Source organism: Genypterus blacodes, unplaced genomic scaffold, assembly GCF_046128005.1.
Source record: "Genypterus blacodes isolate CSIRO-AG114 ecotype Tasmania unplaced genomic scaffold, CSIRO-AGI_Gbla_v1 ptg000055l_1, whole genome shotgun sequence".
NCBI classification, from domain to species: domain Eukaryota; kingdom Metazoa; phylum Chordata; class Actinopteri; order Ophidiiformes; family Ophidiidae; genus Genypterus; species Genypterus blacodes.
In genome coordinates, this window is record NW_027466867.1 from 5,149,603 (window position 1) to 5,171,045 (window position 21,443).

A 21,443-nucleotide genomic window follows, 5' to 3' on the forward strand; every position below is an offset into this window, starting at 1 on the left:
ATCAGCTACTACTCTGTATTGTATTATCCTGCAGTGATGAGGGGGAAACATGGTTACAGTGACCAGGACTGGATGGATGGAATTGGAAGTTCATTATTGCAGCCGGTACTATAGCGTTTGATTCATATTTTGACGGAAATGTAGTTTACGGCCTCTAGATGAATGCATTTCTGTCCTGGAGAGTGATTGGAGTCAATCACACAGCACACAAACAGCAACTCTGCATAGCTCCATGTGTTTGCTTCAGATTCACCTGAAACCCCCTTAAACCTTCCACTGATTGTAACATGATGTCAGGGCCTTGCAGATCATCCTGGAATAGCCACATTAGATCTTAATACATTTCCAGATGCCTGGAGCAGCGTGTGAAAGGAAACTGTTGTTTTTCAGGTTCAATTAGTGATTGAAGGCATCAATAAAGGTCACGGAACCTCATTTTTTAACTGTCAGTCACTCTTTGCTGCTCCAAGGCCAGCAGTCCTTTCTGCTCGCCTCCAAGACATTATTTGTTTTGATTACCACAGGCGGCCTCACATCTGTGCAAATTCAGCAGACCGTTGTACCCGAGCTAGCTTCTTCTGTGGTTTTCAGTCCTCGCTTGGTCTGGGTGTGTCCGCCAGCCTGGTTAGCTGCTTCCTTGCATGGGTGCTTGAGCTGCACTTTGGTGTTACACATTCAGTATTTATGCAGGTTGATGAAGTCAGAGCGTTCGGCCTCTTTGTGTGCTGCCCTCCCTCCTGTCTGTCCGTGCTGGTTTCGCTTTTGGTTTGATGCAGAACATTTTGCCCTGATGAGGTTGATTGACAGCCTTGTTTGCGAAAACTGATGCAAGTATCAAACGGTGTATAAAATGAATTAAAATTTCAACACAAAATCAAGAGATCACTACACAAATGTGAGTCAATATCTTTTTATTATTATTATGATTATAATAATAATGAAGGATTTCGAGGAATTGTTTGGACTCAAACACGTCAAATAATATCACCCCCCTCCCCTAAAATATCAATCAATCCATCAATAAGAGACTAAAATAAGTGAGAATGTGTCTTATTTTGCATTGAGAGCCTTCAGGGGGGAAAACACCTTCATCCCATCCTTCTTCTCCCTCCTCCTCCTCCTCAGACTCCGTGTAAAAACACCTGCTCCTCTCTGCACCACATGACTGCTGATGTCAAGGCTGGGAAACCTGTAGACAAAATGGTGTGTGTGTGTGTGTGTGTGTCTGCGTGCGTGCTTGCGTGTTTGCGTGCCTTCCTTCCGCGCAGAGCGAGACAACACATATGACAATGAATCAATGAATGATAAAGCGTGAAAGCTCTTGACGTGTGTTTGTTTGGGTGCGTTTGTTTTTTTAATTGTTAATTTTTTATTGCTCCACAGGTTCAGTGGCGAAATGAGAAATTAAAGGGTGGGGGGGCGATCCTCCCACCCCGTTTTGCCTTGTTCTTTAATCCGCCCACATGTATCGTCTGAGAGAGAGAGAGGGGGGAGAGAGAGAGGTGTCTACATGCTGTGTCTCCATTGAAACATTTGGAAAAAGGGGGAGACAGACAGAGGAGGACTGGTTGCTACACCCCGCGCCCCTGGCAGCGTATAGAGAGACTCTGTTACAAAGAGGGCTGGGGCGACATTATTGTTTTAATATGCTTTTTCTCTCTTAAATGCTGGGGGGAGAGATAATAACATCAACAATAACAACAACAACAACACAAAACCGAGCCAGTTTACAGGAGAGAGCGATAGAGAGAGAGAGGGAGAAAGAGAGAGAGTGAGCGAGAGCGAGAGAGAGAGACTCCTGCTTTCATCTTCTTCATCAGAGAGACTCCATCCCCTCCTGCCACCATCAGCATGAGCACATGAGCGAGAAGTAACCGGGCGATAAACAAAAAACCCCAACAACCACAAAAACGCCGGCAAACACCCCCCAAAAAAACAAAGAAGAAGAAGCGACATTTCCCAGCAACGAAGAAGACGCGCGCGAGCCCATTACTTTGGTTGATGATAATCGATAGGAGGCAACAAAGATTCCAACAAACTGAACACCGGCGACAAACTGGATACTCGGCCGTGTGTGAGCGGCGTAAAGAGAGAGAGAAACCACATTTTGATTGATCTCTTTTCTTGTTTTTTGGGGGGGAGGGGGCCGATGCGCGTGTCTTTCCCGCACGCGCTCCAAACGAACCCGAAACGAAATCAAGTGAGTATACGAACCCCCCCCCGTGTGTGTCTGTGTGTGTGTCTCGCTCCGTGTCTGTGTGTGTGTCTTTTTTAGGAGGCTTTCATCTGCGTTTATTTGCTCTTGACGACAACACATAAAAGAAGAAGAGTGGAGGTAAGAGAGAGAAGAAGAAGCAGCCCGCATTCAACAAGTATCGTTTTTTATTTGCGGTAAAAGTGCGAAATGGCGACGCGTAAGCGTTTAACAGTGGGGGGAATGTGTGTTTAGATCGATATGTGGATGAAGATGGTTCGAATTTTTTATAATAAAGCTCCAGGTGGTATTTTGTAATGAAATTTGTGCGTCTATGGCGCGATAGACACGGTGATGCATCTCTTAATTACGCGGCTGGTATGACGCCCATGAACGCCTCATTCTATAGCCTCACACATTCATATAGCACAAATGCTGGGTGTTTCCCCATACACACCGCTGGATCACAGCTATTTCGTGTCTGTGAGGTGTGTGTGTGTGTGTGTGTGTGTGTGTGTGTGTGTGTGTGTGTGTGTGTGTGTGTGTGTGCGTGCGCGCGCGCGCGCGCGTGTGCGTGTGCATGCATGCATTCCTCTCAGCATCATTCCCTGTGGCCTGCATGAGTGTGCAGCTCTCTCTCTCTCTCTCTCTCTGTGTGTCTTTCTTTTTGTGTTGCCATGCATTTGATTTACTTGCGTGTGTGTGTCGGTGTGTGGGTCTTCGTGCTGGGCAAGAGTCAAGGCCTGAAATGGAGGTTTGATGGCAGGGTGACACACACACACACACACACACACACACACACACACACACACACACACACACACAACACATCAGGAGGGAGAAGGAGGTGTGAAGGAGCGTTGTAGGGGAGGGATTGTGTGTAGTGGAAACACAGGAAGGACACGGTGTGACTGAGACCCCCCATACAGGAAGTGGTCGGGGGTGCTGTTATCTTCTTCTTCGCCTCATCATTCATGGCGTCTGCCTTCATTCTACCTCATCACTCAGAAAGTCTGTGGTTTCATAACGCCTCCTTCCCGTCGTTCTCCTCCGCCACCTGCCTTCCAGCGGCGTGCTCCTCCCTCGCCTGTGTGACGGGAACTCTCCGTCTCTGCCTCCATTTGCTCTTCCTCCCCCCCCCCCCCCCCCCACCACCTCCATCATCATCGTACTCCTCCTCTCCATCCTGCATTATAAATCTACAGCTGCTGCTATTTTTAGACCGAGGGTAACCCAGAAAACACCACCCCTTCGATTTTCGAATGAAAGAAGAAGATTTCGCACCCCCACCATCACAGCCGGGGGGGGAGAGAGAGTGAGAGAGAGAGAGACAGGCGTGCTGTCAGCAGACGTGATTGGTGGCAGAGCGACGGGGTTAGAAAGCAGAACGCTGCTGTGTAAATAGGGGAGGGGGATAAATCTATTTCCAGACTGTGATTGAATTACCTGTCTGTCGTGTCCTGGGTTGTGTGTTCTTGCCCCTGACCCTTCCTCTGTCCTCCTCTCTCTCTCTGTCGCCTTCCTCCTTGTACCTCCTTCAAGTCTCACCCGCAAATGAGCTCATTTCACTTATTTGACCTTGAGGCTGACCTCCAGCTCACCTCCTTCTGTCTTGCCGTTCCTCTTCTCCTCCGTCTCGTCTTCTTCTCCTCTTTCTCGCATCTTACATCCCGACTTCTCTCCCTCCCCTCCTCTTATTCTAATCTGTCTGACTTTCCTGGCTCCTCCCCTGTGTGTATAATCAGTGGCAGAGGTCACAGGTCAGGGATGTGTGCTGTGATACCCCGTCCCTCATCTCGCCTAATAACCCAGGAAAGGGCACCGTCATTAATTAGGAGTGGAGCGATTCCATTGACCTACAAGAGAGAGGGAACGCGCTGTGGGGTCTGAAAATAGATTTCCGTCCCGGCCCGATGCCTAAGCCCGTCGTCTCTTTCCCAGGCCTTCCGATTTTTCTTGACCTTCTCGGGATCAACGAGGCCTTTTGCACCTCTCCATCCATGACCCCCCCATCTCACCCTCCCTCATCCTCCCTGTGGTTATAGGAAGTGACCGACGCTCCATTACGGGTTTCGTTTCGTAGCAATCTATTCCTGAAAACGGAGCTTTACGGGCAAACCGGGGAGACCAGATCTGAAGGGGATTAGAGAGAGAGCAGAGGTGAATAGGTGTTGATTGACCTGAATGCACAGGGCTCCAGGCCCCCCGGGGGGGTGCTGGTGCTGCTGGATACGCTTGGTGGATTGGTCACAAGAGAAGGACCCCCTGGAGAGATGCACTGTTGTAGTAGTTTGGCTGTTTCCTCCCCTGATTACTTAATTGATTGCCGGTTTAATTCACGTTGAGGGAATTGGCCGCTGGCGAGCTTTATTATGATGAGTAACGTCTTGTTTTGCACCCTGTGGGTCATTGCGTGGGCTCATTCTCTGTGTCTGCTCTCGGTCTCCCTCCCTCCCTCCCTGTCTCACCCTCACACACACACACACACACACACACACCCACAGTCTTTTGTCTTCGTTTCTCCATCCATTCATGCGATTCGCTGCACTCCAGTCTCACCCCCGTTTAGTTCATACTCCTCAAAACCGCACACACGCACACACACACACACACACACACACACACACATACACACGTCCTTATCAGTCTACTGCTCTTGTTTTAGCATGAGGGGCAACGACAATCAGAGAGAGAGAGAGAGAGAGGGGGGGAGGGAGGGGGGTGTGACACTGCACTGGAAGGGGAGCGACCGCAGTGCTTTCACGGTGCTGCAGTGCCTCCATTTCTCCTGCTGGGGTCTCTTCCACTCCACTGAGGAGAGGGGGGAAAGGGGTGGAGAAAGAGAGAGAGTGAGGGAAAGAGGGGGAGGGAGGGAGGGAAGCGATATGGATGAAACAGCGTGAAACCTTGTGGTTACATCCTTTGATGAGGTAGCGGGTGGGAAAAAATGGCTGCGCACCAGAAACACATACGTAATTCGTGCTCTCTCTCTCTCTCTCTCTCTCTCTCTCTCTCTCTCTCTCTCTCTCTCGTTCTCTCCGTCACACACACGTACATTACACAGACATGCATGCCTGTGAAGCCCTTCCTTTTCCCAAGTGGTGCATTTGGCATTCAGCTCAGCTGTGTATCTAAATCACATCCCCGGTTCTTGTCCTCCTTCCTCTCCATCCTCCTCTCCTGCTCCCCTTTTAACTTGATCTCTCTCTCTCTCTCTCTCTCTCTCTCTCTCTCTCTCTCTCTCTCTCTCTCTCTCTCTCTCTCTCTCTCTCTCTCTCTCTCTCTCTCTCTCTCCTCTTCCCAGCACCCCCCCTCCCCACCTTCTTCCTGCCCCCATCACTGCAATTCAGGTGCTTCGTATCGGCAGGCTCTCTTTCTGTCTCCGCTGCTCTCTCCTCTCCTCTCCTTCCTTGCCTTTCACCATCACACACACACATACACACGCGCACACACACACACACACACACCTTTTCCTATCACCCCTCCATTTTTGGTCCACCACAACCATTGTCCAATTCAACCTCGGCTCACTTTCTCACTCCGGTGTATCGCCTCTCCCCCTCCCCTCCTGCCTCCATTTTACCCCCACACCCCTATTTATCTCTTCTTCCTCTTGTTTTTCTCCACTCTCTCCCTCTCTTCTCTCACCGTCACTGTCTCTCCCTCCTCCTCCCTCCCTCTCCCCGTGTCTCCCTCTGTGTGATTGGTAAAGGTTTGAGCTTTTTCTGCCAACCGGAGGGTCTGTTCCGCATAGTCAGCACTCCTCCTCCAAATTCCTCCCTGCCTCTGAGCTCCTTCTCTCTCTTTCTCTCTCTTGCTCTCTCACTCTTCTCTCACTCTCTCTTGTGCACTCTCCTCCCCTCCCCCCCCCAGTTAACTGCCGGTACCTCACAGCCAATGCATCCCATAATCCAGGGCTCCCTCCCCCTCTTGCTGCAGTGTTTCTGCTAATATATATTAGCGTCAGTGCAGCGTCGCGCACAAGCTTTGTGCACGCTTGCCAGCCTCGTGCACACTCCCCAATGCACACACACACACATACACATATAGACACATCTTTCCTGATCCTGGTCCTATAGGGATTAAGTCTCTAAAAAACAGTTGCTTAACCTGTGAGTTTGAACATAGTGTGTGTGTCTGTGTGAATGCAGTCCCCTCTCCTCTCTCTCTCTTCCTCCCTTTCTCTCCCTGTGTGTGTGTGTTTAGTGCTAAGGCAGTAGTGCCAGGGTGGCGCAGGACACGGTGGCCAAGGCAGGAAATGCTGCAGGAGAGAGAGAGAGAGAGAGAGAGAGAGGGGAGAGAGGAATTGGAAGAAACTATTCCTCCTTTCAGCTGCTCTCACTCCCCTTTTCTTTCCTCGCTTTAGCCTCCACTTAACTCTCCCTCTCTCTTTCTCCCTCTCTCTCCGTGTGTGTGTGTTTAGTGCTAAGGCAGTAGTGCCAGGGTGGCGCAGGACACGGTGGCCAAGGCAGGAAATGCTGCAGGAGAGAGAGAGAGAGAGAGAGAGGGGAGAGAGAGAGAGAGAGAGGAATTGGAAGAAACTATTCCTCCTTTCAGCTGCTCTCACTCCCCTTTTCTTTCCTCGCTTTAGCCTCCACTTAACTCTCCCTCTCTCTTTCTCCCTCTCTCTCTCCCTCCCTCCCTCTCTCCCTCTCTCTTTCTCTTTCTCTCTATTCACTCTGTTTATTCTCATCCCCTCTGTATCTCCGGTTCCTTCCTCCATTTTACCCCCCCACCCCCATTTATCTCTTCTTCCTCTCTGTTCCTCTTTTTATTCTCTCCTTTTATTCCTCTCTACTGCAGCATGTGATCAAAGTGCGTCTTTCCCCCCCCCATGAAGCCAAAACGGGTTGTTTGGAGAGAGAGAGAGGGGGAAGGGGGAGGGTTAGGGATCTCTCCAAATCGCTTTGATCGGTCAAACATGACTTAAATACATTGGTGAGATCAATACACTCGCCACCACGCAAGTCAGAGGGGAACAACATGCATTCAGCCACAGTTAGAGACTTGCGGCTGCCCACTTATAAAATATTCAGCGGATCACACAGCTAGCTCGAAGTCGAACCGGGAAAGTTACAAAGTCGAGACGCAAAGGAGAGAAAAGTGAGGAAAGTTTGAGCCTAAAATCACTCCGATAGAAAAAAAACCAGAGCTTCCAGAGCGTCGCTGTCCATGGTGCTGAAATGTGAAAACTGTGGCGCTTTAAGAATCTGAGAACGGAAGTTGGTGGAACTCATCAATACCATTTCAAACTCATGCAATAGCCTCCATCTGGTCTGATCTTACCTGAGGGATGTTTGTCTTTCTTCAGGATCCAGGCTCCAAAAAAAACAACTTCATGTGGAAAAAGGTCTGATAGAGAGAAAAGTTTTCCGTGAACAAAAAGTTGAATAGGGCACTTAAATGGTTAAAATGACAGAAGAGACAAGTAATGAAAGAGAGAGAGAGAGGGAGAAAAAGGAAAGGATGAGATGAAGGAGAAGTCTGAGGGGAAGAGAGAGTTGAGCCAAAGGAGAGTGAAGGATGAGGGAGAAGAAGAAGAGGGTGCATGCAGGTAGAATGCAGTGGGAAGGGAGAGAAAGAGTGACAGAGAGGGAGAGAGAGAGAGAGAGACAGTCACTGGGTATAGGAATGTTGTGAGAGGAGGAAGGGGAAGGAGGAAAGTGAAGCCCTGATTCCCCTTCAATGAAATGTGATTCCTTTATGCGGAATATGAGAGTGAGCGAGAGGGAGAGAGGGAGGGAGGCATGGAGGGAGGGCTAGTGTGTGTGTGTGTGTGTGTGTGAGAGAGAGAGAGAGAGAGAGCAGGAGAGGAGAGGAGGGGAGGGGGCGGAGGAGAAGAGTGGTGCATTTCTTTGAATAGAGCAAAAAGGTTAACAGCGTAGACGTGGTGCATGTATGTGTGGGGCTCTCGGTGTTGGACGCGTGTCCTCGGGGGTGCGCGCGTGTGTGCATGTGTGTGTGCGTGTGGCGGGCGGACGCTCTGACCTGGGGGGGGAGAGAGAGAGAGAGAGAGAGCAAATAACTCTGGCTTTTTACTGCAGCAGAATTCATTCACTTTTATAGTGCACTCTCCTTTCCGGCGCTCTTCCTCTTCCTCCTCCTCCCCCATCCACACACACACACTCTCTCTCTCCCTCTCTCCTTTCTCGCCCTCCCCTCTCTCTCTTCCATTACTGAGGAAGAGACAATATCAGTAACTGCCCGAAGTGAGCGGGAAGCTATGCTGCATTTTCACTTTCTTTCATCCCTTAATTTTCTGTTTTTCATGCTGTATCTCTGTCATTCCACCTCCCCCCCTCGCTCTCTCGCTCTCTCGCTCTCTCGCTCTCTCGCTCTCTCCCATCTCCAGGTCTTTGTCTGTGCCTGACTTGTTTCCCCGATTGCGATTTGTTCTGTCCCTTTCGATCCCTCCATTAAAAATCAGATTTATGGCCTCCTCCCCCAACCTCCCCGTCTCCCTCCGTCTCTCTCTCTTTCTCTCTCTCTCATGCAATCTCCTCACTCTCCTCCTCTCTGTCTTCACATAGCTTCACACACACAAACACACTGTGCATGGGAAAACATCGCATGAATCTTTGGGGCTGGGGAGGAGGCGGCGGCGGCGGTGGGGGCTGCAGCTGTGTGTGTGTGTGTGTGTGTGTGTGTGTGTGTGTGTGTGTGTGTGTGTGTGTGTGTGTGTGTGTGTGTGTGTGTGTGTGTGTGTGTGTGTGTGTGTGTGTGTGTGTGTGTGTGTGTGTGTGTGTGTGTGTGTGTGTGTGTGTGTAAACTGATTGAGGAGATCTAACATTAGTACGGCTTCTGCACTCTCGGGAGGCAATTAACACACACGCACATTGCTGCGCCACCTTACGTCAAAGAGGCATTCTGGAGGCTAGGGAAGGGAGATGGAACCCCAGTTTGAACCTCCCCTCTCTCTCTCTCGCTCTCTCGCTCTCTCTCTCTCGCTCTCTCACACACACGGGCAAATCTCACAGTGGCCTAATTGGGGGAGTGAGCATCAGCTGGACCCAGTTTGAGATTGCAGGCAGATGATCCTGGTTAGAATGACAGTCCCAAGGTGTGTATGAGGCCTGAGCGGTTGGTCATAGGGTCGAGACCCCCAGCACACTCAAATGGCTTCAATCTGTGACATCATCTTAAGTCTTTTCACCGTGACGTCGACTCCCAGTTGTGATCAAGCCTCCTGCTTTGGGATGCACGGTGCTGTGACAGGTTGATGCTGCATGTGTGTTTTGTGTTAGAGACAAGACACACACACACTGCACCTGCACAAGGTCATTTCAGATCTCGTCCATCAGCTGATATGGAGAGAACCGAGCCATCCTGGTGTAATGATTCTGTGTTGCAATGTTGATAATCTACACCTATTCCTCCCTTCTGCTAAAATCTCTGCCCTTGTTTCTCCCTCTCTCCCCCTCTTCCTCTCTCTCCTCTCTCTCTCCCCCGCAGACTCCTCAGACTCCTCCCTCCTCCTCCTCCTCCTCCCTCCGGTTTCTCTCATCCTCTCCCTCCCCCCCGGTCCTCTATGCTCAGTTCGGTGTGTGTATCCTCTTTTAAAGGGCGCAAGGGTGGGAACAAGTCGTCCAACAAAGCATGTTACAGCGCAGACATGACTTGTCCGTCGGAAAGCGAGAAGATCGTGATAAACTGCGGGGGGGTGCGGCATGAGACGTACCGGAGCACCCTCAAAACGCTGCCGGGCACCCGCCTGTCGTGGCTCACCGAGCCGGACGCGTTCAGCAACTTCGACTACGACCCGAAATTGGACGAGTTCTTCTTCGACCGCCACCCGTCGGTCTTCTCCTTCATCCTCAACTACTACCGCACGGGGAAGTTGCACTGTCCCAACGACGTGTGCGGCCCCCTGTTCGAGGAGGAGCTCGCCTTCTGGGGCATCGACGAGACGGACGTGGAGGCGTGCTGCTGGATGAACTACCGACAGCATCGCGACGCGGAGGAGGCGCTGGACAGCTTCGAGACGCCCGAACCGGACGCGCCGGACGACGACCCGGCGTTGGGGGGCGCGGACGGCGACTTGAAAAGACTGTGCATGCAGGAGGACGCGAGGAAAGCGGGCTTTTGGAAAACCTGGCAACCCAAAATTTGGGCACTTTTTGAGGACCCCTACTCGTCCAAATACGCCCGGGTGAGTCCCCGCACGTCTCAACTTGTCTCTGCACTGTTGCTGCACGTCCCGCCTCATTCACATCTCACTCCACCGCACGACTCATGATAACTTTGATCAAAGTTTAAATATGTCCTCTGCACATCATCATCATCATCATCATCATCACCACTGCAGAGGAACGAGCCCCTCATAATTAACTGCAGGCCACTTGCTGCTGTGTGTGTGTGTCTCTGTGTGTGTGTCCGTCTGTGTGTGTGTGTGTGTTCGTATAGCTCGTATTAAACTGCAGGATATAGACTCACGGATAGTGAATAATTAATGCTGATAGCGTAGGGAAAAAAATGGAAAAATGGCAGCTGCATCTGTATGTGTATGTGTCAGTAGCTTATTGTCCTTTTTGTTGTCACTCGCGCGGCACATACGTGATATACGACACATTGCAACACGCGCTGGATCCGCGCTTCTTTATTGCTATCGTAATTCCTATCGCCGTCTTCTGCCACTTGAGCGGCTTTAATGCACATCTGCCTGCAAACGCCGCGTCCGCTGCGCCTCCTGCATCCAAACGCCTTCATTAGGTGCCATTTGCCCGTTTACGATGCACGTCGACGCGCCGTATTTCACGTTAGTCTTTATTTATCGCGGGTGCTCGCCGCGGAGGCTCCTATAGGACCCCTCAGCCTGCGCCTTGAGGTGCATGTTTCCCCCCCACGTTTGCCCTTGGTGCCTGGATCCCCTCCTCCCCTTCCCCTCTCCGCCCCCCAACCTGTCCCAGCTCCTTCCCACACAGCTTTTACGCACAGCAGGCGCACCTCTCTATGTGTTGGAATGTGTTGGCGCACCTGTTTGTGCATACAGGTGCATTTATGCGTAACAAGTAGCCCCTGACTGGCACTGCTTTGTTTTTAATATGTGGCACATGAAAACAAGTTTCCGTGGGCCTCTGTGGACCCTCTGGTCGAGCTCTTTCATCACAACTGCTTTGATCTCGACTGTTTTGAATATCAGATTGCACGGTTTGATCACTGCCTTCTACTGCCTCAACGTTGACGTTAACGTGATGCAATTTCCCCTCTGCTGTGAGTGTGTGAGGTGTTCCGTGTATATGCTGTAGCTCTGTGTATATGTGCATCACCAGACCAGCCAGCAGACACCTGCAGTGGCCGGACGTTCATGCCATCACCAAAAAAAAAAAACCCCACAGAAAGTAATTTCCATACTCAGCAAAACTGTATTGAGCTTACATATCAGAAAACACTCACACACAGAGAGGGGGAGAGACACACACACACCCCTCGGCACCAGGCATGGCTCCTCATACCTGGATCCTGATCTCCCTGGAGGAGGAGGGAAGCGTCAGGCTGCGATGGACAGTCGGTCTGGATCAGGCCAACTGATCCGTCCCATGTGTTCTTACTGTGGATCAGGTAGCAGGAAGTGCTTCTCTAACTGTCACTATCATCCTGATTCCCATTGATTCCCCCGCCGGGCCCACACCCACACCCACACCTCACCACCCTTAGATTGTCCACATTCATACAGGAGGCTGCAATCAAACTCACAAATCACACGCCGAGCAGAAAAACGCTTCAAATCTGAACGTAAACAGTCGTGTTCTGGTGACATATGGCAAAAGGAAGCAGTGTTTGTAGTGCTGCCCATGTTTTGGATACAAGCTACTGTATCTGCTGCCTGGTGGCTCGAATGCTGTATATTATGTAACGTACAGTCTAACACCATACCTCCTCTTCGCTCTGGCTAAGATCTCATGAATCACACGGAAGCAAACATTTTTTAATATTCACTCAGTGTAACATTTGGACGGCGGGGCTGTAAGTGAAGCCAAGTTGCAGCTATGAAGAGCTCAGAGCAGGTAGTAGGTGGGATTCATGTACAGTCAGGGTGTGTGTGTGCGTGTGTGTGTGCGCATGTTGATTTAACATGCCAGCACTGTATACGTCAAACGCGACATGACCCAAATCACTTCTAAAAGTGTCTGGTCCAAATGTGGCAGAACCTTATTTTGGGGTCTCATGCAAATTATATACGTGGAGAGGAAGACGAAGGAGCAGAGAGGAGGAGGGAGGTGATGTGGAAACACGATGAGACAGATGAGAGAGGGAGACAAAGGGGGAGAGGGAGACGAGAGGGAATAAAGGGAGACGAAAGGAGAAGAGACGTTCCTCTCAGGGTTTTTTTTTTTTTTGTTTGCATGGCTGTGATGTAATGCATCAGCAAGCAATGTTTGGGATCAGCGGCGGTATTCACATGATCGCTCGACGTTCGGAGCTTCTTCTCACGTCCTTCCTTCATGGTCGTGCGGCTGATGGTGTGTGTGTGTGTGTGTGTGTGTGTGTGTGTGGCGAGGGGGGTTACACAGTAGTAGCACACACATGTTACAAGCACGCACACGCTGGTATCTGTGCTGGCTTTTCTGCTGCAGTAGACATGGGGAGAGAGAGAGCGAGAGAGAGAGAGAGAGAGAGGGAGGGGAGAGGAGAGAGAGTGTGTGCAGGAGGAAGAAAAGAGGTAGGAGGGGTAGCAGAGAGCAAGAGAGGGATACAGGCCGAGCGAGGGGAAATGGAGAAGGAGCGAGATAGTGACGAGTAGATGCGGGGGGGAAGAAAGAGCCTGAGAGGGACATGGGGAGGGAGGGGGAGAGAGAGAGAGAGAGAGAGAGAGAGAGAGAGAGACGAGAGAGATGCAGACAGAGAAAGAACGACGGTGTGTGTGTGTGTGTGTGTGTGTGTGTGTGTGTGTTGAGATAAACAGGGAGGAGGTGACGGCCAGAGAGGGAGAGATGGGGGGGAGAGAGGGGGGTGGGTACCCTTGTCTTAGCATCTTCGATCAGCTATGAAGACTGGAGCCATCCAATCCTCCTCCTCCTGTCCCTGCCTGCACATTGATTGATATTATATTGATTATCTTCTCTTTTTGTCTGCATTTTAAAGCCATTTGCCTCTCTGCTCACATCTCTGAGAATGCCTTAAAAGAGGGGGGCGGGGCGGGGAGGGTGGGAAAGAAGGGGGAGCTGCTATTGTATGGTAATAGAACTGATAACCCCACGGACAAAGCCCATTGATGGATATGACAGCGTTTGCATCTGATTTCTCTATTGATCCCAAACTGACTGACACACAGATTTAAGATTTCCCCCCCCATTATTTGAGATGTTTGTGGTAGATTCATGACAGAAAGATCTAAGTCTGTGGCATAGCTATATCTGAGCGTGTTTTTCCGTGTTTTTCCCAGTTTTGCAGCAGAAGGACACAGAGGCCTTTTGTCAGCACTCCTCTTGACAAGGCACCATTTGTAGCTCAGCATGTAAAAGTTTCCCCCTTTGCCCCCTGTTTTTCTCCTCCACTGTCCAGAGGCACTCCTCCCCTGAAGGTCACACATTCACACACACACACACAATGCTGTCATAAACACAAAGTCCCCATATCAGCTCGTCTCCGGGCAGAAAATCAAGTTCTGTGGGGAACAAATAAGAGATTTGTATTGATATTGATAGCTCCTCGCTATATATAAAGACGCTGGTGAAAACAAAGCTGGGTGGGGGACGTTTGGGGGACATTGCTGTTTTCGTCAGGGACATTGCATCATAGGTTGGGGGGGGGTTGTCCTTTGTGAATTCTGAAAGTCAAAAGAACGTTTTTTTCAACATTGTCAACATTGTGTTAAATGCTTGTTCTCTAGTTACACTTAAGTCTTTTGGCACCAGTTCCACCCGAACCAAGCAGTTCCGCCTTAACTACCTCTCGTCCCTGCTCTGAGTTGACGAAGATGCCTTAATCGTGTGGACTTCCCCCTCCTAGGTTCATCGGCGGTAGTCCCCCGTTAACACCACGTGAAAGTGCAGACTTAAAGTTCTTGTGTTCATGTTTTCTGAGTTGTTTCCGTTCAGACGTAACCCTGTTGAAAGGCCTATTTCCCACTTCCATCCTTGCTCCTTTCCCAGTGGGCTGCATCCAAAAAAAGCAAAAAAGAGAGGGAAGGAGGCCTTAATCTCATTCTCTGCTGGCAAATCTATCCCTCTGTTTTGAGATCCTGCGCTTGTACGACCGTTCGTCATGTAACCGATGCAAGTGTGAGAATAGAGACGGAGCGTTTACATCCTAGGACAGGATGAAGTTATCTCAGGAGCTCAGCATGTTTATTAAGGTAAACAGCTTTTGTTTCTTGTGCAGGAGACAACAGTAAACAATTAGTAAGCAAGTCTTTCCCGTGCCTGCTCTCGGTAAACGCCTCGTGTCCCGTTTCCATTTTCTCTGACGGAGGAGGTTTGCACCGCAGGTCCTCTCGTGTTGTGTTCACATCCCGGGGAATTCCAAGGCTCCTGTAACCTGAGCGCTTTGTGTTGGCAATATTTGACTGAATAGATACTTATCGGCCCACATCAAGGACTGTGTTGACACCGTTGTCGCTTTAGGAGGAAACACAGCATGCGATACTGCGTCCACCAGGGGGCGACGTGAGGGCAAAACATGAATCGTACCTGGTCTTCATCGGAACCTCTTAGTCGCTGCTGCTTTCAGGGGGCGTGTACAGGTGAAACACACACTTACACACCATTGCAGAGACACAGGTTCACCTTCATAAGAGTTGACGCTGCTGCCCCTATAGGCGTTAAGGATAAATGTATGTCTAGTGGACGTCAGGCATTATCCCATGTTAGGGATTTTAATAAAATCTATTTTTAGTTTATGCAAAGTGTAAATTCACCCAAAAAAGGGAATCAGTCTGTTAGTCTTCCGTCTGACATTCCCGGGTGCCCTCAGCGTTCCTGTAACACTCACATTGGATTTTAAATGGGAACATTAAGCAAAAAGTGCTTTCCCATCACTCGACATACTTTGTTTTTATCTCCCTTCAGCCGCCGTCTTCTTCCTCTTCTTCTTCCTCTTGCTCTCCCTTCTGTCCATTTAGCTGCGTTGTGTGTTAAGTGCTTAGTCGGCGCTCCGCAGTGGCGTGTGGCCCGGTCGATTAGCCGCGTCTTGTGGTAAACCGTGGCCTTTTTTCCTCTCAGCCTTTGAAACGGGAATGTTTCAGGATGCTGGCGTGCTGGAGAGGTCACATGCTGCCAGTCGTGATTACACTGGTGGGAGTCGGAATTTGCTAAACGGGACAAATCGCGCCAAATCACAAAGAGCAAAGGCAGTGTATCGCGTGCTATATTCACACACACACAAACGCCCACACACACATGCATGTGCTGTATGTGTAAACAAACAAACAAACAAACAAGAGAGGGCGAGAGAGAGAGTTGGGTATCAAATCGGCAAGCAAAGGAAGCTTTCACACGCTCACCATGTGCACCTCACACACCTGCCTGCACATAAATCCTCCATACATTACACCCTTACACACTGGCCTATACTCTGTGTGTGTAGCTGGCTGTAAATCACTCTCTCGGACAGTCACACTAACAGCGTGCAGATAAATCACGCCCCCTCAAGTAACCCCTGCAGATCACTTACACACACACACACACACACACACACACACACACACACACACACACACACACACACAGAGCTGCTTTTAAAAACACAAGTCACAAATAAACAAGTACTTTGAATGTGGATTAGTGTTCATTAACATATGAGACTGACCTATAAGTAAAGTTATGATGTCACAATCACGCAGAATCCCTACATGCACTTAGAAGACAGGGAGGTGAACGCCAGACATTTCCGGAACGCTACAACGTATGTCCGAAGAAGGCCAGCGTTTGAAAATTGTGTAAAATGACCACCGCCGTGCTTGGAGCTGGACACCTGCTCGATCCCTCAGAGCATCGCTGTGACAATTCCTGTGTGACCATCTGCTTCCTTGTGATTGTCCAACCCTCCCTTGCTTTCCAAGTGGCAGCAGAGCGGAGGCAGGGTGTGTGTGTGTGGCTGGGTGCACCCCCACGGATGACCGCGTCAAACGTCTGCGTGGGAGGAGGAGATGTGGACGGTCGGAGTGTGTTGAGATCTGGCCCCAAAGGTCTGGACGCGTGGATGGGCGGGGCTTAGCAGGAGGACCTGGTCCTTGGGCCTGTTTGGGTGTCCCAGCAATGTTTACTGTTCTGTCTTTGTCGTCACGTAGGAATGAGACAGATTAAGGCCGGTTTACTGAAGCGCAGAGGGACAATGACAGAGGGAAGGACAGGGGAGAGTGAGTTGAAGAAAAGATGGCAGAAAGGGTTGCCAGAAGTTTCTTTTACGTGCCTCAGGCGGGGAGGTGAGCGGGACAGGCGAGGACGGCAAGTGAGCATCAGGGAGAGAGCGGAGAGACTGCCCAGGAAGGACGGAAAGAGGAGATGAGATGAGGTGAGGACGCAAACGTGAACGGAACTGCAGTGGGACGGATACAGCAGCGTGACAGGTTCACCATGTCTGTGTGTGTGTGTGTGTGTGTGTGTGTGTGTGTGTGTGGGGGTTGGAGAGTTGAGTCATTCGGCAAGAATCTCTGCAACAGAATTCTGTGTTGTGATGAGTTTTACCTCCCAAGAAACGCTGACCTGAGAGATTCAATCAGAAGCTGATTTTCTCCTCCTCCTCTTCCTGCTCCTCCTCTTCCTACTGCATTCTAGCTGTTTTAAAGAGCATGTGGACATGCGGTGTACGTGGACACGTGTGTGTTGCACGCCTGCTAAACATTTTTACTCACCTCTGCCACCCTTCAGTATCCCGCAGTGTATTCGCCACGGGTGCCAGGTGACCCTTAGGCCCCGCCCTCCTTCTCTACCCTCACTCCCACCCACGCTGCGTCCATTTCCCTCGAGTTGGGAAGTCTGTAATTTTCAGGTTTCATTGATCTGCGTTATTTGTCTTTAGATGTTGGCCTGCAGGGTCTGTCGTTGTATGAGTCGGCCTTAAAGCTTGACTTGTCTTCTTTATCCTCTCATTTTAGAACTTCACTGTTCCTGTGTGTGTGATATCAGTCCGAAGTAGTAAAGTCTTCAATCGCAGTGTTAATCTCTGATTAAGATGATCATGCCGCCGACGGCGATGGTGACGATGGCAATGCTGGTTGGCGGCGGCGGCGTAAGCGAAGGCCACCCAAGGTTACATCCTTCCACTGCGGGCTAAGTGGCTCTGTACGTCCACTGAGTAATGGCTGCAGTAATTCACCTAAAGATAATAGATTAATCACGCCGTCCCGCTCTCCGCCGCCACTCGGGTTGCCCTTCAGGAAAACGTTTCAGCACTTCCACATCATTTCCAAACGTTCATCTTTCATGCCTCATTCACGCGCAGATTTCACATCATCCCTCAACGTCTCCTCTTATCATGGCTGACTCGGCACGCAACCGTCGCCCATTTGCCTCGCCCTCTGGAAAAGAGCCACCCCCCACCACCACAAACAAAAGTGACCTGTATTTGTCTTTGCATCAGCGTCGATGTCGCTCACCCTTGACCTCGCCGATAATGAATGAATGAAGGCTCACAATTTGGCACTGGCATCTGTCCTCTGCGCTCAGACATTTTCAGCAGCTGTAGGAGCAGTATTTGGCTCGGCCCCCCTCCACCCCCACCCCCTGTCCTTGGTGCCTGCCTGAAAGCAGCAGAAGCTAACGCAGCGGTTGTCATGGCGACGGGGAGCCGAGGCAGAGCTGTGGTAATACTGTAATGATGAAGCTCCTCTGGATGGTGCCGCAGTAAACACAGCGCCACTGGGGTCCCGTTAAAGGAAGAGCGCCGCGTGCCGCCATGCATGCAAAGACAAATGACGGCGGGGGGGCGATGAGGGCTAATATCGGCGCCCGTAATAGCTCATGATATATATCACGCATACACACACACACACACACACACACACACACACACACACACACACACACACACACACACACACACACACACACACACACACACACACACACACACACTCCTTGACTGGTCCAAGTCTTTGTCTTCTCTCCACTCTCCTCCTTCGCCTTCTTTAATTCATTCATCCATCCAAACGCAATCAAAGCGCCAGCTTCCTCTTTCTCTCGCTCTCGTTCTCTCTCGCTCTCTCGCACTCGTCCTTTAAATTTATGTTGATGATCTTTCTCCCTCATCTCATATTGGAGCGAGGGGAGCGCTCTGGTTGGGTCTTGAAGGTCATTGGAGCGGCAGGTTTTCACACACGTCTGTAAAGCTTCACTGTAGGGAATTCTGCTGTTCCATATGCACAATATTATACTTCCAAGGCCACAATATGGCGACATTTCATTGGACGGAGGCTTTTAAGTTGCAGTCAGAAATGTGAGGAGACATCGTGTCTTCAGAGATAAGTAAGTGTGAAGTGACAGATTGCCTTTTGTCATCCTCCTCCTCCTCCTCTTCGTCCATCTCTCTCTGCTCTCTGTCCATCCTTCACCTTCTCCATCACATCTCCAACACAGCAACAACAGCAGCGCCTCGTTATCGCTCCTCGTGCACGGCGGTGCTCCGATTGATCTGCTCATCTATATTTTAAAAAGGATCGGACGTTCGTGATGAATTGATCAATATTGATTTTATGCTCATCTGCTTTTTATCCGCTGTGCTCGGCCTTCTTGAAAGACAGATTTAGTAGATTACTGACAGCAGGACGGTCAATAAGCTCAGAGCCGCCTTTGTGTTTCCAACACTTCCGTATGCGTTCTGTCGACTCATCCTTGATATATGATAGCCAAGTATATGTGTGTACAATGCAGGAACGATACTACACCACGTATCACGACACGGAGACGGTCAGCAAATTTTCCCTCTCACAGAGAAAATGACGTGTTGCAACAATAATACAAGTCATAGAAGAACGTCCGTTTAGGCCTTGTCTCTCGTTCTTCTCTCTCTTCTTCTTTGGACCTCCTCTACGCATGGATCCACACGGGCATGGATGGTTGTCCCTCCCACCTGTCAGACCCACCTGTGTCTCCACCTGTGTGGCCTACATAGACGATCTGATGTGACAGCACTCTTCCTCTGGTTCTCAGTTCTCTCTCTCTCTCTCTCTCTCTTTGCCTTCGAGCCTCAGCCGCCATTCCACCACAGCCTAATTGTTAACGTGCAATTTGCATCGTTAACATCGGGAACACTTTAGGCGCCGCGCTCTCCTCCCTCCTCGCCCTGATTTGTGCGTGTAAAAGGTTTCTGGTGCTCGGCCAATCAGGAGAGGGTTCCGAGCGCAGTCCCTCTGGTGCTATACAGGGCTTCTCTGGGACATGGGTGGGGGTGGGAGGCTGGTATACGGTGGTAGAGGTAAAGACGACGATTGAGAACCTAAATGTGTTCGTGTGTTCGTGTGTGTGTGTGTTTTCGCGATAAAGAGGGGGAGAGCACTGCAGCAACCAGAGAAAGTAGGTCAGACAGAGAAGAGCGAGAAACATGGCAGAGAGGGGAAGAAGTAAAGAGAGAGGAAGATGGAGGGGAAGAAGAAGATGGATAGAATGCAAACCTGACAGAAACACTCCCTCGGTTTAGGCCATTATGTGTTGAATTATACTTCATGCTTTACGGCCGCCTATATAGTACAGGCAGTATATATATATATATATATATATATATGCTGACTTTCCTGGAAGGTCACTTTGGTTAAACGCTCGTCAGCTCATCTCTTCGATAAACACGGCGGCGAGGCGTCTTAAGTCTTCTTCTGCTTCTGTCATGGAGGCACTTAGAGGAAAGAAAAAAAACTTCCATAGGCTCCTCTCCAATTTTCACTTCAAAGACAAGAGAGAGGGAGAGAGTGTGTGAGAGAGAGAGAGAGAGAAAGAGTGAGAGTTCCCTCCATTTTCCCCTCTGTCATAAAGCCTTCCTCTTATACATATTTTGCTCTTCATATTATATAAGCAACTAATGTTGCAAATACCGCACGCACAATACACTGAAGGCACTCAGCTCATGCTTCTGTATAGGCTCCACTCAAGTATGAATTACCTTTCTCTCCTCGCTCCCCGGGCCATGTCTGTGCTTCATTATTTATTTGATAAAGCACAAAAGTATACGGTGGCTATAAATACTCCGCGGGGCAACGTAATAAGAAGGGGAGGGATTGCGCAACACTGTACTCAGGGTTCCCTTAATTGATTCGACTGGGACGAATGAATGGATGGACGGGCGCAGTATGTTTTGGGTGCGTATGAGAGACAATGATGGGACAGAAGGGGACACACGCATGAACGGAATCTAGTCTCGTAAATGAATGTGATAACTTGGATCACGACGACCTTTTGCCCAAGATTTTGGTCCTGATGAGGAAGATTTGAGCATCAACAAATGAGGCATAGTGTTTTGGTGCAATTTTGGATTCTCTGCCCGGGAAATGAACCCAAACGAGGGTGGACATGTCTCCTCTCTGTCGGGCGTACACTGGATATTCACAGGAGGAGGAGGGGAAGGGGGAGGAGGAGGAGCAACATGCATGAGTTTACAAACCATATGCATTGTTTCGGGAGTCTGTACACAATCTGTTTTTAGCCGTCTACCCGAGAAATGACCCCTGAAAAGGACCTTTGGACAGGAACAAGCGAGACATTATACTGTGGAATTGTCGGGGGGAACAGCAGAGAATTTTGTCTTCCTTTTCGATTTGGGACATGACTTAAAAGGAAAATTTAAAGAGCTGAGATCTTTGTGTCTCTGCTCACTGATGTCTTGCACAGTTTTTAGCCTTTTGTCCTTTGTGAAAAATAGCCTGGGTTAAAAGGACATTTTGGACACAAACAAGGGACACAAACAAGGGAGACATTATAGAGTAGAAATGTCAAACGGCTGAGAATTTTGTTTTTGGTTTGTTTTTGATATTACCTCCCAAACATGAAACCGCATGCAGATTTGGGACGCGACTAAAAAGGGAAAACACAGAAAGCAGTAGAGATCTTTATTAAGCTTCAAAGCTGGAGGCAACGATGGAGTCAGAGGTCGTGGATTTGACAGTGAACATTCATGCGTCTGTACATTTCTGGGATATTCTTTGTAAGATCTTGTATAAATGAAAAAATGAACATTATTAACTTCAATTCTCATCTATTCAGTGGAAATATGCACTTCAGCTTTGATGATGTCACCAACGTGTGTGTGTGTATGTGTGTTTGGACACTTGCAGCATCCTGATTTCCCAGTCATTTACCACGCTACTGTATACACATCATCAATT

General features: G+C 49.7%; 1 protein-coding gene across 2 annotated transcripts in view; it reads left to right on the forward strand.

Moving 5' to 3' along the window:
• Positions 1–9,722: 9,722 nt before the first annotated feature.
• Positions 9,723–21,443, forward strand: part of LOC143002171 (voltage-gated potassium channel KCNC1-like) — a 33,145-nt gene continuing 21,424 nt past the window's right edge. For both annotated transcript variants that reach the window (XM_076152144.1, XM_076152145.1), the window contains exon 1: positions 9,723–10,343. In XM_076152144.1, the coding sequence (XP_076008259.1) occupies positions 9,723–10,343 (621 nt within the window). The remainder of the gene's footprint in view (positions 10,344–21,443) is intronic.